The sequence below is a fragment of the Gastrolobium bilobum genome, unplaced genomic scaffold (assembly GCF_033153095.1).
Source record: "Gastrolobium bilobum isolate Gb01-03AN ecotype WA unplaced genomic scaffold, APGP_CSIRO_Gbil_v1 utg11002, whole genome shotgun sequence".
In the NCBI taxonomy this organism is placed as follows: domain Eukaryota; kingdom Viridiplantae; phylum Streptophyta; class Magnoliopsida; order Fabales; family Fabaceae; genus Gastrolobium; species Gastrolobium bilobum.
The window spans coordinates 360,208-382,118 of record NW_026899111.1 but is presented as its reverse complement, the minus strand read 5'-3'; the positions used below and the strand labels follow the sequence as shown (position 1 = coordinate 382,118).

Below are 21,911 nucleotides of genomic sequence, written 5' to 3'. Positions count from 1 at the left end.
AATATTAAATAATATTTTTAATTTATATAGTGTATATTTCATTTAATATTTAATAATTTAACAAAAAAAGAAACTAAATTAATAATACCCATCAACACGTTATAAAGATGGAAGCTTTAATAAAAAAATAAGAACTGGGATGAGAGAAAGAGATATAATATCAGATAGAGAGATCAAATCATATTAGAGAGAGATTAGAGAGAAGAAGATACAACAAGAGCGTGATAGGAATCAACAACAATAATGCTGAGATGATCTCTTATTTACTTAAGGGGAAAAAAGACAAAAATATAAAATTAATATGATCAGGTGAAAGCTTTATTAATATATTTTAACTTTTAAAAAAAAAAATTTAAAAAATTTTAAAAAAATTACGAAAATGCCATTTGACCGTATCGGACACGGTCAAATTCGCGTGTCGGAATGGTCAACGTGTCGGAAAAAGTCAACCGCGTGTCCGACACCGTGTCGGAGCGTGTCGGACCCGACTCTTCCTATTTTTACAAGTGTCCGTGCTTCCTTGCCGATGACAATGCTTTTATGCTTTTGTAAACAATGTTGTCATTTGTCAATTTCATTATGTTGGAGAAAGTGGATTATGCTTGATCTATGTTAGAAAAAGTGGGTTGTGCTTCTATTGCATGGGTTATTGTTGTACAATAGCTCATCTGTATGATGAAAATTTGGGTTACTCCGTATCTCAGGCAATTACATCGTAAATTTTTTGTTAGAGGTAAAAGATGATAATTCAACTTTTTTTGGTACTATATTGAAAATTAGATTATCGTTTACTGATACTTCTAGCTTGCACAATGATCATCATACAAATTATACAAAGTCAATATATACAAAAGATATGTTATTTTCACAATAATTATTATACAAATTTTAGACTTTTTAAAAAATCGAAAAGATTTTTTTAAAAAGAAATAAAATAAAATAAATACGCATAGCTAACCATAGTTAGTTATAAATTTATAATAGAGTGGTGAACATTAAATGTGTAAATCATTATCTTGTCTACGTAATTTTTTTTTTCCTATATAAAGGCTTTAATTTGCCTCCAATATGCAGCACAAAATCTAAGGAAACCTAACAAATTTTGCAGTATATTAATCTCGAATACATTTCAAACGAATGGCCGCTCGTCAACTTCCTTTACACTCCATCAGTTTTGGTAAAATGGTTCCTCTAGAAAGAAAAACATCATCCCTAGTAACCAAGAACTTTAATGTCCCTTGTCCAATCCAATGCATGGCGTTATCTGATGTTTCTAGCCATACTCAAACTGTTCGTCGATCTGCAAACTTCCAACCTTCAATTTGGCATTATGATTATATCCAATCATTGAGTAGTGAATATAAGGTATGTTTCCTTCCTCTTGGTTTTTAATCCCATATTTATCAATCAAAAGTCCATGCAATATCCAAGTCCTATAGGTTTATAACATACTCTGAAAAATACTGAAGCTAACACATTATAGTTAAATTATTGTAGGAAGAAAAATACACAAAGCAAAGCAGAGTGCTAAAGGAAGAAATCAGGGTGATGCTTTGCCAAGTGGAAGATCATGCTGAACAACTTGAGATGATTGATGTCTTGCAAAGGCTTGGTGTTGCTTATCATTTTACCAATGAAATAAGGAGTATACTGGAAAATGTACACAGCAATATGGACATGTTAAAGAGGAAGAATAATTTATATGCCACGGCCCTTGCTTTCAGACTGTTAAGGCAACATGGATATAATCTATCAACAGGTATTGAATTTTATAGGACTTGATACACTTTCAGATTTTACTATGAAACATTAATATTGACCGATTGAGATTGTCGCATAACTACTGTTTAACTTTTTATGCATAAAAAAAAAAATGGTTTTGCAGATGTTTTTGGTGGCTTTCAAGATGAAATGGGTAATTTCAAAAAATGCCTCTCTGTTGATGTCGAGGGATTGCTGTCACTGTATGAAGCCTCGTTTCATTCAGTGGAAGACGAACTTATACTCGATGAAGCAAGAGATTTCACATCAAAATTTCTCGAAGAATATGTGGAGAAGAATAGAGGTAATGGTACATCACTCCTAATCAGTCATGCTTTGGAGTTTCCGTTGCATTGGAGGGTGCCAAGATTGGAGGCTTTGTGGTTCATTAATTTTTTAGAAGAGAGAAGGCAAAATGAGAAACACGCTTTACTTCAGTTTGCTAAATTGGATTTCAACATGGTTCAAAGCATCTACCAAGAAGAACTCAAGTATACATCAAGGTGATGATGACACTCATACAAGATTGATAAATATATTAAGATACCATCATATTGAGTAACATATAGTTGTTGGGACGAACTCGGTCCCTCAATCTCGGCTAACAAGCCTTTGTGAGCTCGGTTATCACAGAGAGGTTGGTCTGAACTTACCAGGCTAACCTATGCGCAGCAGAAACAAAAATTGTAAAGGAGAGAGAAAAAAATGAAAACAAACAGATTTTAACATGGAAAAATCTTTTCAAATGTGAAAAAGTAAAAACACACGAGATACTAGTCCATAATCAAACTTTCACTATGAAATAATGGGTTACAAGAATCAAACATTACCAATAATGATAGTACACTCAAACCTCACCTACAATGATGGTTTTCTCTAAAACTTTCCTAACGAGGTCTAACTTTCAAGCTTCTCCCCTAGAGGTGCTCTCAAAATAGTCTCACAAAAATGTCTCTCAAGCTAACCTTACCTCCATCCCACAACTAATGCTTATATAGGGAAGAAGAAGGTTTAGGGTTACTTGAGCCCCAAGTTCCATGACAAACTTGAACCCCAAGTTCCATCAACATTGGGCCTTGTGCGTTGAAGGAGGAAAAACCCAACAATAGTTTCATTTTAAGGCTGGGTTAATTATTCTCCTTTCGATTTTTTAAAACATATCTTGATGAATAACATGCTTTGTGCTAATACTTGAAATTTTCTCTCGGTTTTAGATGGTGGAAAGGAACTGGCTTAGTAGAAGAGTTGAGTTTTGTTAGGAACAGGTTTGTGGAGAATTTCTATTGGGCCGTGGGATTCAATTTTAAACCAGATCTCGGAAATTTCAGAAAAGAATTAACAAAGGTCATTTCCCTTATAACCACCATTGATGATATTTATGATGTACATGGCACCTTGGAAGAATTAGAGCTCTTCACAGAAGCAATAGACAGGTTAATATTATTACTTCTCTGTTCTATTTTCCGTCGACCTCTTTTTGCAAATTTTCCTCTCCTCTAACGATTGGTTATTATCAATTTGTTTGTGATTCTAGATGGGATCTAAATGCTATGGATGGTCTACCACACTACATGAAAATATGCTTCCTTGCACTCTATAACTCCGTCAATGAAATAGCTTATGCCACCCTAAAAGAGAATAGATACAACATTATTCCATACCTAAAGAAAGCGGTATGCAATTATTTGTTTTGTTCTTGGAGTAAAATTTTGTTTTGACTCTGAAAAACATATTTGTAAACAATTTAGTTCTTTTGATATATAATTTTGTCAATCCATTTCTTAAAATTTTTAATTTTTCATCCCTCCATTTATTTGAGTTTTAATAAGTTGATTCACAACATACCTATAAAAGAAATATAAATATCTTAAGGTGGAATATTACATTCATATATAAACCCCAACTAGTGTACAAGATTGGTAAAGCAAAATGGTTTTGGCCTGATTGAGTGTGCAATATATGTCATTTCATATTTTAACCTTTATACAAAAGCTTTTCAAGTTAATAATAGATGCATAGATGGAAAATTAAATATTTTAATTAGCCACAAGCACGTGAATCAACTGGTATGAGGTTGTTTTAGCTTAATTAGTGATATTGAATTTGAGTTCTCAATACATAACTATATTAAAATTTTGGTAGAGAGAGTTTAGCTGCCCTTGCAAAAAAAAATCTAAGTTTTAATGACTAAATTGACAAATGATATATTTTCAAAGGAAAATAAAATTATTCTCATGTTTGTTTTATCTGTATTATCTATTTTTTTTATGAGTTTTCATATATTATATTAATTAATGGATTTAGTGTTTATCATATTAGTTATTTTCTATACACACATAAAAGTGTGGATTCATGTGTTTTTTTTCTTTCTTCTCCTCACATGAATCCCATACATTTTTATCTATACGTAGAAAATAATTATATCTCCCACAACATTAAACCCTTAATTAATTACGATATATATCTCTTACTCATTTTATCATAACTTTGTAGTGGGCTGATTTATGCAAATCGTATTTGGTTGAGGCTAAATGGTACTATAGTGGATATACGCCAAGACTACAAGAATACATTGAGAATGCGTGGATAACCATAAGTGGACCTGTTGTACTGGTGCATGCTTACTTCTTGATTCCACGTCCATTAGGAAAGGAGGATTTAGTTTTCTTAGAAGAATATCCCAATATAATTCGCCTTTCGGCAATTATTTTTCGCCTTGCGAATGACCTTGGAACATGCAAGGTACCATAACAATCCATTTCCTATTCTTTACCAAAAAAGAAAAAAAAAAATTGAATTCAATCCATATACCTTTTTTATTTTATTTCCTCTTAAAACCAATTTAATCTAAAAGCTTAAGATAGTGGGTGAGAACTTTTTAATGATTTATATTATACTTTAACACGTCATTTCATACAAAAGTTCACTGGACTTGAAGAGTGGACAATAAATAGATCCACCAACCTTTAATGATTTATATTATACTTTAACAATTTAGCTCTTTTATTTTTAGCGTGAGGTGGATACAGGTGATGTTACTAAATCAATTCAATGCCACATGGAAGAAACTGGTGCTTCTGAAGCAGACTCTCGTGAGTACATAAAGGGCATGATACGTACAACATGGAAGAAGATGAATGAAGAAGCTCGCAATTCTTCTTTCTCTCAGAGTTTCATAGATACTGCTATAGATGTTGCAAGAATGTCACTGTGCTTTTACCAATATGGAGATGGGTATACACTACCAGATCATGACATCAAGAGTTGCATGCTATCATTGATTATGCAACCCATTCCTGTCACAATTAAAGAGAAATATGCTGTTGAAAATAATAATTAATAGACTAGAGTTTCATAGAGTCCTAGCACTATTAAAAGTCTAGCTTGCCGCTAAAGTTGTGTTGCTTATGATTTGAAGTATTAATATTGCTATGTTTGACTGAATATGTAAAATGTAGGAACATAAAGAATGTGTAAAATAACGGACGATTAACATATTATTTTCAGTTAATGTTGTAATCTTGAATAAAACTTAGTTCACTACTAGAAATGGCTTATTTTAGAAGGAATAATTTCAACGGGATTAACACCGTTTCATTTTTGTACGTCAAAACACACATTTCAACGGAAATTGGATGTATAAAAAACAAAAAAAACAAAAATCCGTCGAAGGTATCAACAGAAAATAATTTGTCAAAAAAGGGAAAAAAAATGAGAAAGTTTATATTTACAACTTTTTTTTTACAACCTCTTACAACTATATCTTAACACTGTTGATTTTCGTCAATCAACGGTTATCATTTTCGCAAATTAAACTCATTAAATAATTATTAATTCACAATAAATGATAACCGTTGATTGACGGAAATCAACGGTGTTAAGATATGGTTGTAAGAGGTTGTAAAAAAAAAAGTTGTAAAAAAAAAGTTGTAAGTATAACCTTCCTTAAGAAAAATACTATTTTTTTAATAAATTTTCGTAAAAAATTTCAACTAAATACAATTAATTTTTAGTATGTTTTGTCAAAAAATCTGAGTCACAATTTTTAACGGAATTTAGCTGCAAATTCTGTCAAAAAAAAAAAAATCCGTTGAAACAAATAAGGAATTTCATTTGGTTGAAAGCTAAATTTTGCGTTATTTTTTCTGATGGAATTTACTTTCCATCGAAAACAAAAAATTTAAATTTTTTAAAAAGTATTTATTTTCAAAACAATTTTATTCAAACAAATGGTTCATGGGGTACCTGATAAAGCAGCAGTACACAGAACAGGCAGTATACAACTAGTTTAACATCGATGAAAAAATAACATCATACATAATGAAGAGAATAAAATATATACAGGCCAATATCATATATACAAATGAAAAACTATGCTAAACAATGGAGAAAAACTTCAATCCTCCTCATGGGAATTGTAAACATCATATTTTGTTCAGGAGATATAAATTTAAAATAAAACAACAATTAAAAAAAATCTTATCATTGAAGTAGCAAGGGGTTTGGTTCAGTGTTTTAAAATTCAGATCGGTCATCGACTCGGTCGAGGTACTGGGTCACTGGAGCATTGCTTCAATCGAATTTACTATTCACATATTAAAAATATAAACATATTACTTATATTAGAAATTCACATAAAAAATTTATCAATGAGCTTCAAAAAATAAATTAGTTCTCAACGATAGCAAAACTTATATACTTTTAGGTTTATAGCTCTAGACCATATTATAACATTGGATTAAAATTGCCAAGCTAAATGCACATTTTGTGCTTGACATAATATAGGTAAACTAAATCATGATAACAAATGATAGGCATAAAATATACACTAAAGAGAGTGTCCACCGTTAAGATGAGACAATCAGTGTTTATCCCAAACGAACTGCACTAATCCAAAATATCTTCTTATTTTCAACTTACTTATTAATCATATTTAAACAAAATACGAGCATAATTTAATTCAAGAGTGCTCAGGAACCAAAAAAAGAGAGTCAACTAGTCTAATCGAGTTACCTCGGCCGGATCAACCAGTCCAAACCAAATTGACTGTAGAACTAGTCCAAATGATCGGTCGAATTGGGAAACCCACCGGATCACTAAGATCGGAGTCGACCCGACCAGTCCGAGCCAATTTTTAAAACACTTGTTTGATTAATGTTACAAGACACCATATTTACTTGTGAGAATAGAAGAGCATGGAACAAAAATAAGAGGAGAGAACAAAATTGGTATGCTGAAGAAAGCTCTTTTTTTTTCTTCCTCTATAAAAATGAGAAACGCAGAACAAAGGGGGACTTGGATTTTTTTTGGCTTCTGTTACTCTTAAAAAAAAAAAAAAAATCTAAAAACACGTAGGAGGAAAAATAGGAGAGAAACCCCATACTTTTGGTAACTTAAAAACCTTCAAAATCCAAAAAAAAAAAACCAATACAATAAGAGTGTGTGTGCCATTGATTGAACCCCCATCAAACCCGGTCACCGGGTGCCGCCGCATCACAGCACCGCATAGCCACCTCGCACCCTCCTTCCTCATCGCGCCTTCCACGCTATTAGCCATTATCACAGATTCACAGTAAGTTTTATTTGTTTTTTTTTGTTTCCCTGTCTCATATCATCGTGTGCCCATTAGGTTCCTAGCTAGAGATATTTTTGCGGTTTAGGTTTACCTTTTAATCCAACTAGTGAATTAACCGTGTGATGCCACGGGAAAAAGAACAAAATATTGTCGTCCGCGTGGTTGGTTAATCGCACTGCAAACCTTATTCTTACAAAAACCCGTGATGCTATCTTGTTTTATATTTCAGGTGGAAAAAACTACAGCATTGACACATAATTTTACAAATATCAATCATAAACAAAAATCTGCTATCCAGAGTGATCAATATTATGCAAATCAAATATAGTTATCTACTCGATTGAGTTATGAAAAAATAAATACACCAGAGTTGACCAAGTTAAAATAAGGATGGCTAAAAAGAGAAAAATGCATACAACTTATTGCTAACTATAACAGCCGCTAATAAAATCAAGGTAACAAACAGACTAAGCAAATATGGAACTAAAAGATCAGCTTGTACCTATAATAAGAAAACGATATTAATTCAGTATCATTCTGTAGCAATCATTGGAGGGATGAGTTCAACACATACCGAACATGTGATCTTCTATGTTTATGCATTACCAGGAACATCTTCTTCTACCATCATATTTATGCCTACGATACAAAATGCAAATGTTCATTAAATAAATTACGCTAATATGTTAACACCCAGAAGTAATAGTCTCAGCAAAAAAAAATGGGTTATTTTTTTAGAACCAAAAAAACGTTGTTTGAAAGGGATTTGAAAGCAAATTAATCAAATGGTCATGTATGAGTCATATTTTTTGCTTACATTGGAGCAAATGTGTCTAAACAACATCAAATCAATACACATGCTAAAAACTTGTAACAATATAAAGAACCCACGATGATAAATTTTTAAAAAACAACAACATACGTTCGGGTCCACCAAAGACTTTAACAATAAGGTGACAATAGTTTCGCTGCTTCAAACACTTGAAACATGATATCTTTGCTCATTATATGACTCCAAATTGTTTTTTTTTACGTTGACCTTAAATAATATGGATTTTTCATTAAGAACGTTAAGTTTTCTTAAATAATATTCCAAATCAGCACCCTACATAAAAAGTTCCTTCAAATTTAAGTATAACTCGTGCGATGCACCGGAAAAAAGAATAGTGAAATTTTAATTATAAAAAAAGAATAGTGAAATTTTAATTTAATTATAAAAATATGTTGGAGAGCCGAGCCCAGTTTGCCACCTCTAACTATTAGCATGTAAAAGGTTTTTATATCTATCCTAAAAAAAAAGCTCTTATAATTACGTCTAGGTTTTTATATTTTATCTCAGTGATGAACTTTCATTTATTACAATTAGATTTACAAAATAATAATAAATATTTTTTTGCAAGGATTTTTGTCGTTAGTATTTGAAATTTTATAAATTAGTATTTACAAAAATTGAAATATGAATTAGGAATTTAATTATAAAAGAAGAATAGTAAAATTTTAATTTAATTATTACAACGTGTTAGCAGGCGGGGCGGGCAGACCCTCTGGGCCAAGCCCAGTTTACAACATTTAACTATCAGCATTTTATGTAAATAATTATTTTTTTGAAAGGATTTATGTCATTAGTATTTTGAATTTTACAAATTTGTATTTACAAAATTTAAAATCAGATTTAGGAATAATTATAAAAGAAGAATGATGAAATTTTATTTTAATTATAAAAAAGTGTTGGTGGGCTCGGCCCTCGGGCAGAGCCCAGTTTGCCACCTCTAACTATTAGCATGCAATAGATTTTTATATTTATCCACAAAAAGGTTCTTATCGTCACATTTAGGTTTTTATATTTTATCTCTAAGATGGACTTTCATTTATTATAATCATATTTTAAATATAATAGTAAAAAAATTTGTTGCAAGGATTTGTGTCGTTTCTATTTGAAATTTTGCAAATTTGTATTTACAAAAATCAAAATAAGATTTACGAATTTAATTAATATAGAAGAAGGATAAAATTTCAATTTAATTATAAAAATGTGTTGGTGGGCCGGCCCTCCGGGCGAGCTCAGTTTGCCACATCTAACTATTAGGATGTAATAGGTTTTTATATTTATCTACAAAAAGGCTCTTATAGTTGCGTCTAGATTTTTATATTTTATCTCAGTGATGAAATTTTATATATTACAATTAGATTTACAAAATAATAATAAATAATTATTTTTTGCAAGGATTTGTGTCGTTATTATTTAGAATTTTATAAATTTGTATTTACAAAAATTGAAATCTGAATTAGGAATTTAATTATAAAAAAAGAATAATAAAATTTTAATTTAATTATAAAAACGTGTTGGCAGGCGGGGCAGGCAGACCCTCTGTGCCAAGCTCAGTATGCAACCTTTAACTATCAGCTTCCTTATATTTTTTGTTTAATCTATAATTTTATATTAAAATTCAAATTTTTATATATATATATATATATATATATATATATATATATATATATATATATATATATGAGGAATGATCCTTTGACACCATTGTCAAATTTGAAACTTGACACCTCATCTGAGAGCCGTTAGATCAAAAAAGATCAATGGCGTCACATGCTTAGGAATTAGAGTCGTTGATCTTTTTTGATCTAACGGCTCTCAGATGAGGTGTCAAATTTCAAATTTGACACCGGTTTCAAAGGATCATGCCCTATATATATATATATATATATATATATATATATATATATATATATATATATATATATATATATATATATATCTCTTTTTCCCATTACAGAAACATTAAATGCTGAACTCTTTTTTCACTTATTAAATTCAAAATTCAAATTTAAAAAATTAAAATTTTAAATGTTAAATAATTTTCACCCAATAAACATAATAATTAATATTATTAATAGGTTTAATAATTTTCTATATAGAAAGTAGCGGAAAAAATGCATAGAAGGATGTGCACAATCTCCAAGTAATAATTTCTAGTTTTTCATTTTACCAAAAAAAAACATTCTAGTTTTCATTTACAATATAATAAATTGTGTTCTTTCTTATATATTAAATTAAAAATCGTATTGTTATAGTGATTAACTTTTATTTTTCTTTTTTTACAGAACGATAAATTTCATTTTTTATTTTTGGTTTAAATTCTTTTATTTTCATTGTGCATATTTTTTTTTATATTTGTAACACAAATATGATGAACAAACATCAGTTGATACAAACAGTATTCTAGTATATCGAATGTTTGGGGAATTGAATTGAATTTTATATTAATTAGACATATTTTTGAAAAATATAAATTTTTTCTCTTTTAATTTATAATTTCTATACTTTTTAATATTGGTTATACATATATATTTAAAACATTTATGTTAAAAAAATACCTGTGTGGAAATATTTTTCAATTTTTGTATTTCGATTTAGTAAAATTTTAATTTATTTTTGTACCAAAAAAAAGTTTTAATTTATTTAAGGTATAAATATGTCATTTCTAATTTTTTTCATTTAAATTTCAAATTTAAATTATTTTTTATCAACTATACAAATTTTTTTTATAAATTTTAATTAATTTTTTGTTTAATCTATAATTTAACATATTAAATTTAATTTTACTATATATATATTTTCACTACAGAAACATTAATGCGGAATTCTTTTTCCACCTATTAAGTTAAAAATTCAAATTTAAAAAGTTTGAATTTTGAAATATTAAATATTTTCTCCCCCTGTAGACATAATAATAAATATTATTAATAGATTTAATAATTTTTCATACTAAAAGTAGTGGGAAATATGCATAGAAGCTTGTGTATATTCTCCATGAAATGATGGATTTTTCATTTTCAAATAACATTGGTAATGCACCTTTCAACTTCCAACAGAAAAATTAAAAATATTACAATTCCAATGTAAAAATGATAGTGGGACATTAATTTGATGTTTGCCACTAATACTTTAATTTTGATATTTAATTTACTTAAAACTTAATTTTTAGTTATTTATTTATTTTCAAAATTGACAAGCACGTGAGAACACACAGGTGGCAGAAGATTAAGCGTCTGAATAGTTTGAAGGTTATAAGAAAATATCAAATGATTAGTTTTCCATTTTCAAGTAACATTAATAAAGAACCTTCCATCTTCCAATATAACAATTAAAAACCTTACAGTTTCAATGTAAAAATGATAGTGGGTCATTAATTAGATGTCTCCCACTAATTTCTTAATTTCGATTTTCGATTTAATTAAAAATTTATTATGTAATTTGTTTTTAAATTGACATGCAATTGTGAACACAAAGCTGAAACTACATGATTATTTTAAGTTAAGATTTTAATTTACTTTAATTTAAAGTATATTTTTATAATTTTAAATATTCTTTTTGTTTAATTAATAATTTTTTATTAAAATTAAATTTATTTTATACATATCTTTTTTCCAGTTTTATAATTAATTCTAATAGATATAATAATTAAGACCAATAGACATAATAATAACTATCATTAATATGCTTAATAATTGTTATCAAAAAAAAAAAATATGCTTAATAATTTTCCATGCAGAAAGTAGTGGACAATATTAAATGCTGAATCTTTTCTCACATCTCAAGTTCAAAATTCAAATTTAGAAAGTTTAAATTTTAAGTAATAAATATTTTCCCTCCCAGTAGACATAATAATAAATTAATACACTTAACAATTTTCTATACAAAAAATAAAGGAAAACATGCATAGAAGTATGTGCACATTTTCCAATCTCCAAGTAATAGCTTCTAGGACGACATAGAAAATTGTGTTAATTACACTCTTACATCAAAAAATGAAAGTTTGATTTCTTTCTAATATATTTAATTTTAAAATTTAAAATTCAACATGATAATTGAATTAATTATTCATACGTTTGAAAAAATAATTTTTTTCTCTTTTAATTTATATTATATAAATATAGATATATATATATATATATATATAAAAATATATACATTTAAAATATTTATCTTAAGTATTTTTTAAAAAGTTTCTTGTACGAATTTTTTTCCCTTTTTGTATCATTATTTTTAGTTCAGATTTTAATTTACTTTATTTTAAAGTATATTTTTATAATTTTAAATATTTTTTGTTTAATTAATGGGTTCCTGGATTTGGAAGACTTATAGACAGAATTATTAAACCCATTCCGGAGGAAGCAAGCAGCTGGTGGGTGTGTGATTGTGCTGATCCAGATGGTGGCTGGCAGTGGTCTAAGTTCAACAGCTTTCTGAGTAATGAGGCTGTTGATGCTATTGCAAAGGTGATGCCTCCATCTGAGGGTGCTGGAACTGATAAGGTGGTCTGGAATTTATCTAGCACAGGTATTTTTTCGATCAAGACTGCATATATTTCTTTAAGTAGGCAGTTTGATTATGATGACAGTAGGAACTGGTGTCTGGCTTGGGATTGGGAGGGGCCTCAGCGTATAAGAGCTTTCCTTTGGCTCCTTATGGGGGAGAATCTGCTATCTAATGATCAAAGAGTAAGGAGGCATCTTGGTGAAGATGCTACCTGCATGAGATGGCAGGCTGATGTGGAAGATTGTAATCATATTTTTAGAGAGTGCAGTTGGGCTTGCCAGATTTGGCAGTTATGCTGTCACGGGTTGGTGCTAAACGGTTTCTGGGAAGGTGATTTTGTAAGCTGGATTGAAAGAAATCTGAATAGGAAGAAGGAAAATAAGGACTGGAGGAGGCTGTTTGGGGTTGTCTGTTGGCTGATATGGAAGGAAAGAAACAATGGAGTTTTTAATGATGAATGGGAAACTCCTATAGAAGTTGTGAGACATGCTATGATGTTTATGCATAATGTATTAGTGGCTGAAAAAATGTTCTGTAAAGCTGGTTTGATGGTTGACAGTAGGAGTGTGAGGAAGCCCCATTGGGAAGCACCTCCAACTACCTGGATAAAGCTTAATTCGGATGGAGCTTGCTCTGTAAAAGGAACACGTCTCAGCTGTGGTGGTGTCATCCGAAGTTGTAATGGGGATTGGATTGCTGGTTTTTCAAAAGGACTTGGGTGTGGTAATATTCTGATGGCTAAACTATGGGGTATATTAATTGGCTTGGAATGGACTTGGGTAAAAGGCTACCAACGAGTGATGGTGGAAACAGATTCCATGGATGCGTGTGAGTTGATTACTCAAGGATGTGTGGATTCGCACCCTTGCCATCTGCTCATGCTTAGGATAAGAGAGATGCTGGAGAAGAGTTGGATGGTGAGGGTTGATCATGTGAATAGAGAATGCAATAGAGTGGCGGATTGGCTAGCTCGCCAGGCTTCGCAAGTGGACTGGAGTATTGTTTGGCTTAGTGAACCCCCTGAGGGTTGTTTAGATCTTTTGTTGGAAGATTGTAGGGCGAACTGTGCCCAAGGTAGTAGGTAGTTTGTTTTCTTTGGTTGTTTATTTTCCTTACTTGTACAAAAAAAAAAAAAAATTTAAAATTTAAAATTCAACATGATAATTGAATTAATTATTCATACGTTTGAAAAAATAATTTTTTTCTCTTTTAATTTATATTATATAAATATAGATATATATATATATATATATATATATATATATATATATATATATATATATATATACATTTAAAATATTTATCTTAAGTACTTTTTAAAAAGTTTCTTGTACGAATTTTTTTTCCTTTTTGTGTCATTATTTTTAGTTCAGATTTTAATTTACTTTATTTTAAAGTATATTTTTATAATTTTAAATATTTTTTGTTTAATTAATAATTTTTTATTAAAATTAAATTTATTTTATACATATCTTTTTTCCAGTTTTATAATTAATTCTAATAGGTATAATAATTAAGACCAATAGACATAATAATAACTATAATTAATATGCTTAATAATTTTCCATGCAGAAAGTAGTGGACAATATTAAATACTGAATCGTTTGTCACCTCTCAAGAACAAAATTCAAATTTAGAAAGTTTAAATTTTAAGTATTAAATATTTTCTCTCCCAATAGACATAATAATAAATTAATAAACTTAACAATTTTCTATGCAAAAAATAAAGTGAAACATGCATAGAAGTCTGTGCACATTTTCCAATCTCCAAGTAATAGCTTCTAGGTAATTATTCACGACATAGGAAATTGTGTTAATTACACTCTTATATCAAAAGAATGAAAGTTTGATTTCTTTATAATATATTTAATTTTAAAATTTAAAATTCAACATGATAATAGAATTAATTATACATACTTTTAAAAAATAATTTTTTTCTCTTTTAATTTATATTATATATATATATACATTTAAAATATTTATCTTAAGTATTTTCTAAAAAGTTTCGTGTACGAATTTTTTTTCCTTTTTGTATCATTATTTTAAGTTAAAATTTTAATTTACTTTATTTTAAAGTATATTTTTATAATTTTAAATATTTTTTCGTTTAAATAATAATTTTTTATTAAAATTAAATTTATTTTATACATATCTTTTTTTCAGTTTTATAAATATTACTAATAGGTATAATAATTTCCCGCTTAAGCTTCTTCAAACAATAAGTCACCGCTCACCTTGTCAATGAAAATCACGTCTCCACCGCCAGTTTTTGTGTGAAGAATTAATGTTTAATTATGGAGCTTGGTTTTCGAGATTCTCTAAAGAGTGAAAATAATAACACACCAATTTGAAAATTTATAGAATATTGCAGGGTTTAATTATATTTGCATTGAAGATGGTGCTCTTGTCATGGAAAAGCTAAAGATCACGTCACTTAGATAACAACTAATCACTTCTCAGAAACTATCCATATACTGATTATTTTAGAAAATGAATATTAAAAAATCTTTTTTCAAAAAATAATTTAATAATTGCAGAATGTATAGTGATATAGTTGCTGCAATTTCCAATGTAGAACGTGTAATGGTATAACTGCTGCATTTTTGTTCTTTTTTAGACCCAAAAAATTAATTAATCCCAATAAACATAATAATAAAATGCCCCCTCTTATTTTTCAAATTAAATGTGTTACATCATTAATTTACATAAGTAGTGCTAATATAGTACTCGCTATGAGTTACATCTCCAAGAAAGTTATGACTGTGCGTGCTTTAAAATTTGTTTGTAGGTAACATATACCATAAAAATTTGTTTGTAAGTAACATATACCATAAATGGGGTGCTATCTACATTAACGATAATTGATTAGCATAACAAAGTAAACAACTCGAATTGTAGTGTAAGACAAGAGGAACATATTATAAATGACTCTAAAAAAATTAAAAACGTATCATTTTAGTTTTAATCTTATTAAACTTATAAAAAAATATAAAGAAAGAGATTAGCAATTATTATTAGTAAAATAAATGTAATAAATCTCGTATAATTTGGGTGTACAATCAGAAGATACAAAAGATTCTATGGTTTGAGAAGGCATGCCTAGGTGGCTTTTCGAATGAACATGCCCAAAACGCGAGAATAAAAATCAAGGCTCACTTTGGGGTCTTTGATTCGAAACATATGCAATTGAAATAACAAATAAAAAAATCAAAAGTTAAAAACTAAAAGAGAGTAACCCATATCTTCTTCTTCCTTCTAATATACTCACAAACCGTTCTTCTTCTTCTTAACCTTAATTTCATTGATGATGTTGGTTTTGTGGTAGATTGTTTGCTTTCACTATTATAAATCCTTGATCTTTTAATTTTCCACCATTATGCATTTTTCGCGTTTTCCTCATTGATAACCCTGAAATATAAGCATAAAATGAGAAAAAATTATAAAAAAAGGGGCAGGATATTCTTACACTGGTGTAAGAGTTAGAAGTCTTACACTCAATCTTAACCATTGATCCACTTGTATCCAATGACTCAAATTACTAAAAAATTAGAGCCCTTGGATATAAGTGGGATCAACAGACAAGATTGAGAGTGTAACTTACACTGGTGTAAAATGATCCTGACCCTAAAAAAAATATCCCTGAAATCTTTTTTCAACATTTTGAGGAGATTGATTATTTGCCAAAAACTTTTGTACTTGATCTACACACCGCTCCCACAAAGTACACTCAGGCTTGTGATATTCCAAATTCTTTCGTTGGCTTTGCTTTACAACAGAGCTGCAAAAAATAAAATAAAAAAATTACATGTTCATCTAATAAAAGAACAACTTGACAATAACATGGATTCTTCCACCCTACAAAACGCATACATACAATAGTTAAAAAAAAGCATATCACAATATTGTGTTATGGAAAAAAATACTTGTAGAAGAAAAAAAGATAGAGAAGAATGTCATACTTTTTCTGAGGAAGTAAAGAAATACATATTCTAGTGATTTCAAATCATCCCGTCAGCATTACTCTACAATAGTGCTACAAAAAAATAAAAAATATTACATGTTCATCTAATAGAAGAACAACTTGATAAGATGAAGAAGATAAATAGACAGAGAAGAAACATATGCACAAAATCTAATTACCAAATGAAAAGACCCAGGAGGTGGAAATTAGGGTTAGGGTTTTTAGGAAACCCCTCAAATGGGCTTGGGCTTAGTATTGAAGGAGGAAGCCCAACAAATCTCCCCCTCCGACTTCAATGCGTCGGCTTCAGCATCAACCCGGCTCCTTCACAGCAGTCTTCAAATTTTCTTGCTGGAACCGGCTTTGTCATCATGTCAGACCAATTTTGGTCAGTGTGCACCTTGACGAGTTCGAGCTCTCCACCTTCCACCACATCCCGGATCCAGTGATACCTCACATCAATATGCTTAGTGCGGGAGTGATAGGTCGAATTCTTCGCAAGATGGATTGCGCTTTGATTGTCACAACCCAGCTCGTACTTGTCTTGATCATGACCGAGTTCCATGAGGAACTTCTTCATCCACAGCATCTCTTTGCTTGCCTCAGTAGCGGCACTGTACTCAGCCTCAGTTGTAGATAGTGCAACACATTTCTGAAGTCTTGATTGCCAAGAGACAGCTCCTCCGGCAAATCTCATCAAATATCCTGTGGTCGACTTCCTCGAGTCGAAATCTCCCCCTAAATCAGAATCCGAGTAGCCTTGCAACTCGGCTTTGCCTTCTCCAAAACGGAGACATAAGTTGGTTGTACCTCGGAGGTACTTGAAGATCCACTTCACTGCTTCTCAGTGCTCTTTGCCGGGGTTTGACAAATATCGGCTTACCATTCCAACAGCATACGCCAAGTCAGGTCTGGTGCAAACCATTGCATACATCAAGCTTCCAACGGTGGATTGGTAAGGGACCTTCATCATTTCATCTTTGTCTTCATCAGATCTCGGACATTGCTTCTGGTTTAGCTTTATGTGTCCGGCTAGGGGGGTGCTCACTGTTTTGGCTTTGTCCATGCTGAATCTCTTCAGAATCTTCTCAATATATTTCTCTTGACTCAGCCACAGTAGCTTCTTCTGTCTATCTCGGATAATCTTGATTCCGAGTATCTGCTTTGCAGGGCCGAGGTCCTTCATTGCGAAGGACAAGCTCAACGCCTTTTTCAGGGCGGCTATCCTCGATTTGTCTTTCCCTACAATAAGCATGTCGTCAACATATAACAACAAAATCAAAAAATCTCCGGCCTCATACCTCTTTACAAATAAGCAGTGGTCGGCTTCAGTCTTCTCAAACTTATGATCAATCATGAATTATTCAAATTTCTTGTACCACTGCCGAGGTGCTTGCTTCAAGCCATAGAGGCTCTTCTTCAAACGACATACCAAGTCTTCTTGGTCTGGAGCTTGGAATCCTTCAGGTTGCTCCATATATATTTCTTCTTCTAAATCACCGTGAAGAAATGCCGTCTTCACGTCCATTTGTTCTACCTCGAGGTCCATTGAAGCCGCCATGGCTAACACGGTTCGAACCGAGGTCATTTTCACCACAGGAGAAAAAATCTCCTCAAAATCAACTCATTTCTTCTGATTGCAACCTTTCACTACAATCCGGGCTTTGTATCTCGGCTTTTGCCCGTTCTCTTCATTCTTAATCTTGTAGACCCATTTATTCTTCAAAGCTCGTCTTCCTTTAGGCAACTCGGTCAGCTCATAAGTCTGATTCTCGTGCAGAGACTTCATCTCGTCTCGCATTGCCTTTTCCCATTCTTCTTTCTCTGAGCTAGTCACAACCTCATCATAACTCTGAGGCTCACCGTCTTCAGCAACAACGGTGTATTCATCAGATGGGTATCTCGTAGAGGGTCTTTTTTCTTGAGTTGGATATCTCGGTTGTTCTTCAGCTTGAGAACCCGGTTCATCATTCTCATCCTGGATCTCATCATCAACTCGGACCTCAGTGTCTTGTTCATCTTCAGCTTGTTGCTGATCATCATTTTCTTGATTTTCTCCCCCTGCTTAAGCTCGGACAGGAGGGATGGGTTCTTCACGTCTGACAGTAACCCGAACTTTGGGCTTCAAGATGTCATGAATGTTCTCATGCTCATGAAAGATCACATCTCGGCTTCTCACGATCTTCTTATTGATGGGATCCCAAAGTCGGAACCCGAACTCAGATTTCGGTGAACCGAGATAGATGCATTCTTTTGTCTTTGCATCAAGTTTGGCCCTTTCATCTTTAGGGATATGCACGAAAGCTCGGCATCCAAACACTTTCAGTTGATAATAGGCCGCTTTCCGACCTGTCCAGACTTCTTCTGGAATTTCTCCTTCAAGTGGTCGTGATGGTGAGAGGTTGATCAAGTCAACAGCAGTTTTGACGGCTTCTCCCCAGTATGATTTCAGTAACCCGGCATTGGATATCATGCTTCGTACCTTCTCTTCAATTGTTCTGTTCATCCTCTCAGCCAGTCCATTCAGCTGAGGTGTCTTGGGGGGCGTCTTCTCAAGTCGAATCCCGGCCGCTCTGCAGTATGCATCAAATGGGCCGCAATACTCGCCACCATTATCAGATCGGACCACCTTCAATTTCTTGCCAGTCTCCCTTTCAACCATAGCATGGAATTCTTTAAAGGATTGGAGTACCTGGTCTTTAGTCTTCAACAAATATACCCACACTTTGCGGGAATGGTCATCAATAAATGAAACAAAATACTGAGCTCCTCCAAGAGATTTCTCTGACATGGAGCAAACATCAGTATGGACGAGGTCAAGAATATTCCTTCGTCTTCTTGGTTGATCCGGTCTCACAAAAGAAACCCGAAGCTGCTTTCCAGCTAGGCAGTGCGTGCAACTCTCCAACGCTTGGCCTTTCAACCCGGTCAATAATCCTTTCTTGTTCAGGATCTGTAGCCCTTTCTCGCTCATGTGGCCGAGGCGCTTATGCCATAGCTCCAAGCTAGGTTCATCTCGAATAGAATTGGCTTCTCCGCCATTGATCTTTCCTTGCATGACGTACAAGGAGCCTTCTTTCTTACCTCGGGCCACGACCAAGTTTCCCTTGGCCAGCTTCCATCTCACACTACCGAAGAAGTTCACTCACCCGGCATCATCAAGTTTGCCTACCGAGATTAGGTTCAAACGCATGTCAGGAACATGCCTTACATCTTTCAACACAAGTCGGCATCCGACATCCGTGGTCAGAGTTACATCACCGACACCAACAATCTTGCTGGTCACTTGATTTCCCATCTTCACGACTCCAAAATCACCACCTCGGTAAGAGGAGAAAAAACCTTTGTGTGGAGTAACGTGGAAGGAGGCACCAGAGTCAACAATCCAGGTGCAGTCATCATATGCAACATTCAAATAATTATCCCCACCTAGGAGGAATATATCGGCATCAGGGTTTGCAGCCACCGCAGTGGTGCTCTTGTCTTCCTTCTTCTTGGGAATAATCTGATCCGGCTTCACAGAGCCGTTCTTCTCATCATTCTGCAGGGTCCAGCAGTCTGGCTTCTTGTGGCCTGTCTTTCCACAGTAAAAGCACTTTAACTCGTATTTTGGCTTTGACCGACCTCTGGACTTATCTCGTCTATCACGACCTCTACCGCGGCTCTTACTTCTACCACGGGAGTCAGATTTCCCTTTGTTCTCAGCAACGTTGGCCTCAGACGTACTCGAAGTACCTCGTTCTCTTCTCCTGGATTCTTCGCCCAGGAGGCTGTCTGTCACGACATCCATCTTCAATTTTTCATCTGGAGTCGAGTTATTCAGGGTCACTACCAGAGTATCCCAACTTTCTGGCAGCGAGCTCAACAGCAGCAATGCCTGCAATTCTTCATCAATTTTCATATCAGCCTTTGACAACTGATTCACAATACCTTTGTAGGTGTTCAGGTGTTCAATCATGCTCATGTCGTCCTTGTATTCAAGCTTAACAATTCGGCGAACCAGGTGTGCTTTGTTTCTGGGAGTCTTCTTCTGAATCATGGACTCTAATTTTGTCCACAACTCATATGCGTTCGTGAATTCGGACACGTGCTCAAAGAGGCTTTTATCAATATATTTCCTGATCGTGGCTACCGCCTTCCGACTCAGGATCTCCCACTCCTTATCAGTTTTGCCTGCCGGTCTCTCATCAAGGATAATGGGCTCATGTAGATCTTTGCAGTAGAGATGATCTTCCATCATCGGTCTCCAATAAGTGAAGTTGTCTGCGGTCAACTTGAACATATCTCCATCATGAGTTATGCCACTGGTCTCCATCTCGTCTCCCTCAGAACCCGTCGAATCCGGGCTCTGATACCACTGTTGGGAAATTCGTTCCCTCAAACTCCAATGTCAAGCGGGTCCAGAGGAAACCCATGACGGGGAACCACCACCAATGAGCTAAGGCTACACCAACTGTAGCAAGTGGATCCGACACCATGTCTCAACCCAAAACCTTAAGGCATTGGGTTCATGGGTCCTTTCACTTATATACTCTTCACTTAGCTCATTACCAACCAATGTGAGACTCATCACACTTGAATATCTCAACAGTAACACATATCCTATTTATACAAAAATAATTTTGTTTTTTAATAATTAAGCCCAATAGTGGAATATTAATGGGGTTAACAATTACCTATGCATAAATTAGTGGGATATTAAGGATGACCTTTTTTCCCACCTTTAAGTTTAAATTTTGAATTTGAATACTTTTCCACCTACCAATGCTAAAAGTAATGAGATATTAATACTTTTTCATCTACCCATGCAGAAAGTAGTGGATCATTAATACATGTGTCTTCCACTATATATTTTGAATTATTCTTCCCACCCATTTCAAATTTAAATTTCGAATTTCGAAGGTCATTAATACAGTTGTCTGCCACCAAGAATTTTATAATTTTAGAGACTCTCCCCTCTTTTTAGAATTTTTTATTTACGAAATAAATTTTTTTCCAAAAGAAGAAACTTTTCAAACTATCCTCCAGTGTGAACACAAAGCTGAAAATGAAGGAGAGAACGACACGTCAGCAAACTTTTCAAAGTTTGATTCTCCTTTCTATATAGTAAGATGAAAAGAGAAGTAGGCTAAGCCCAACATATTGGTAATGGATAATATTTAAACCCGCTTTAATCCATTTCGGTGATGTAGGCTTACAAATGGTCAAGGATATTCTTTTCTTTTCTTAAAAAATAAATATAAATATAAAACATAAAGTGGTTTTATTATACAAAAGAAAAG

At 32.6% G+C, this 21,911-nt stretch overlaps 1 protein-coding gene across 1 annotated transcript; it reads left to right on the top strand.

The window, feature by feature from the left end:
- Positions 1 to 1,137: 1,137 nt before the first annotated feature.
- On the top strand, positions 1,138 to 13,753 carry LOC133287319 (myrcene synthase, chloroplastic-like). Its single transcript, XM_061484891.1, has 8 exons — positions 1,138 to 1,365; positions 1,498 to 1,759; positions 1,886 to 2,264; positions 2,976 to 3,194; positions 3,296 to 3,434; positions 4,255 to 4,503; positions 4,775 to 5,083; positions 12,521 to 13,753. Exons 1-8 carry the CDS (start codon positions 1,138 to 1,140, stop codon positions 13,751 to 13,753), a joined length of 3,018 nt encoding a protein of 1,005 aa, XP_061340875.1.
- The last annotated feature ends 8,158 nt before the right edge of the window (positions 13,754 to 21,911 follow it).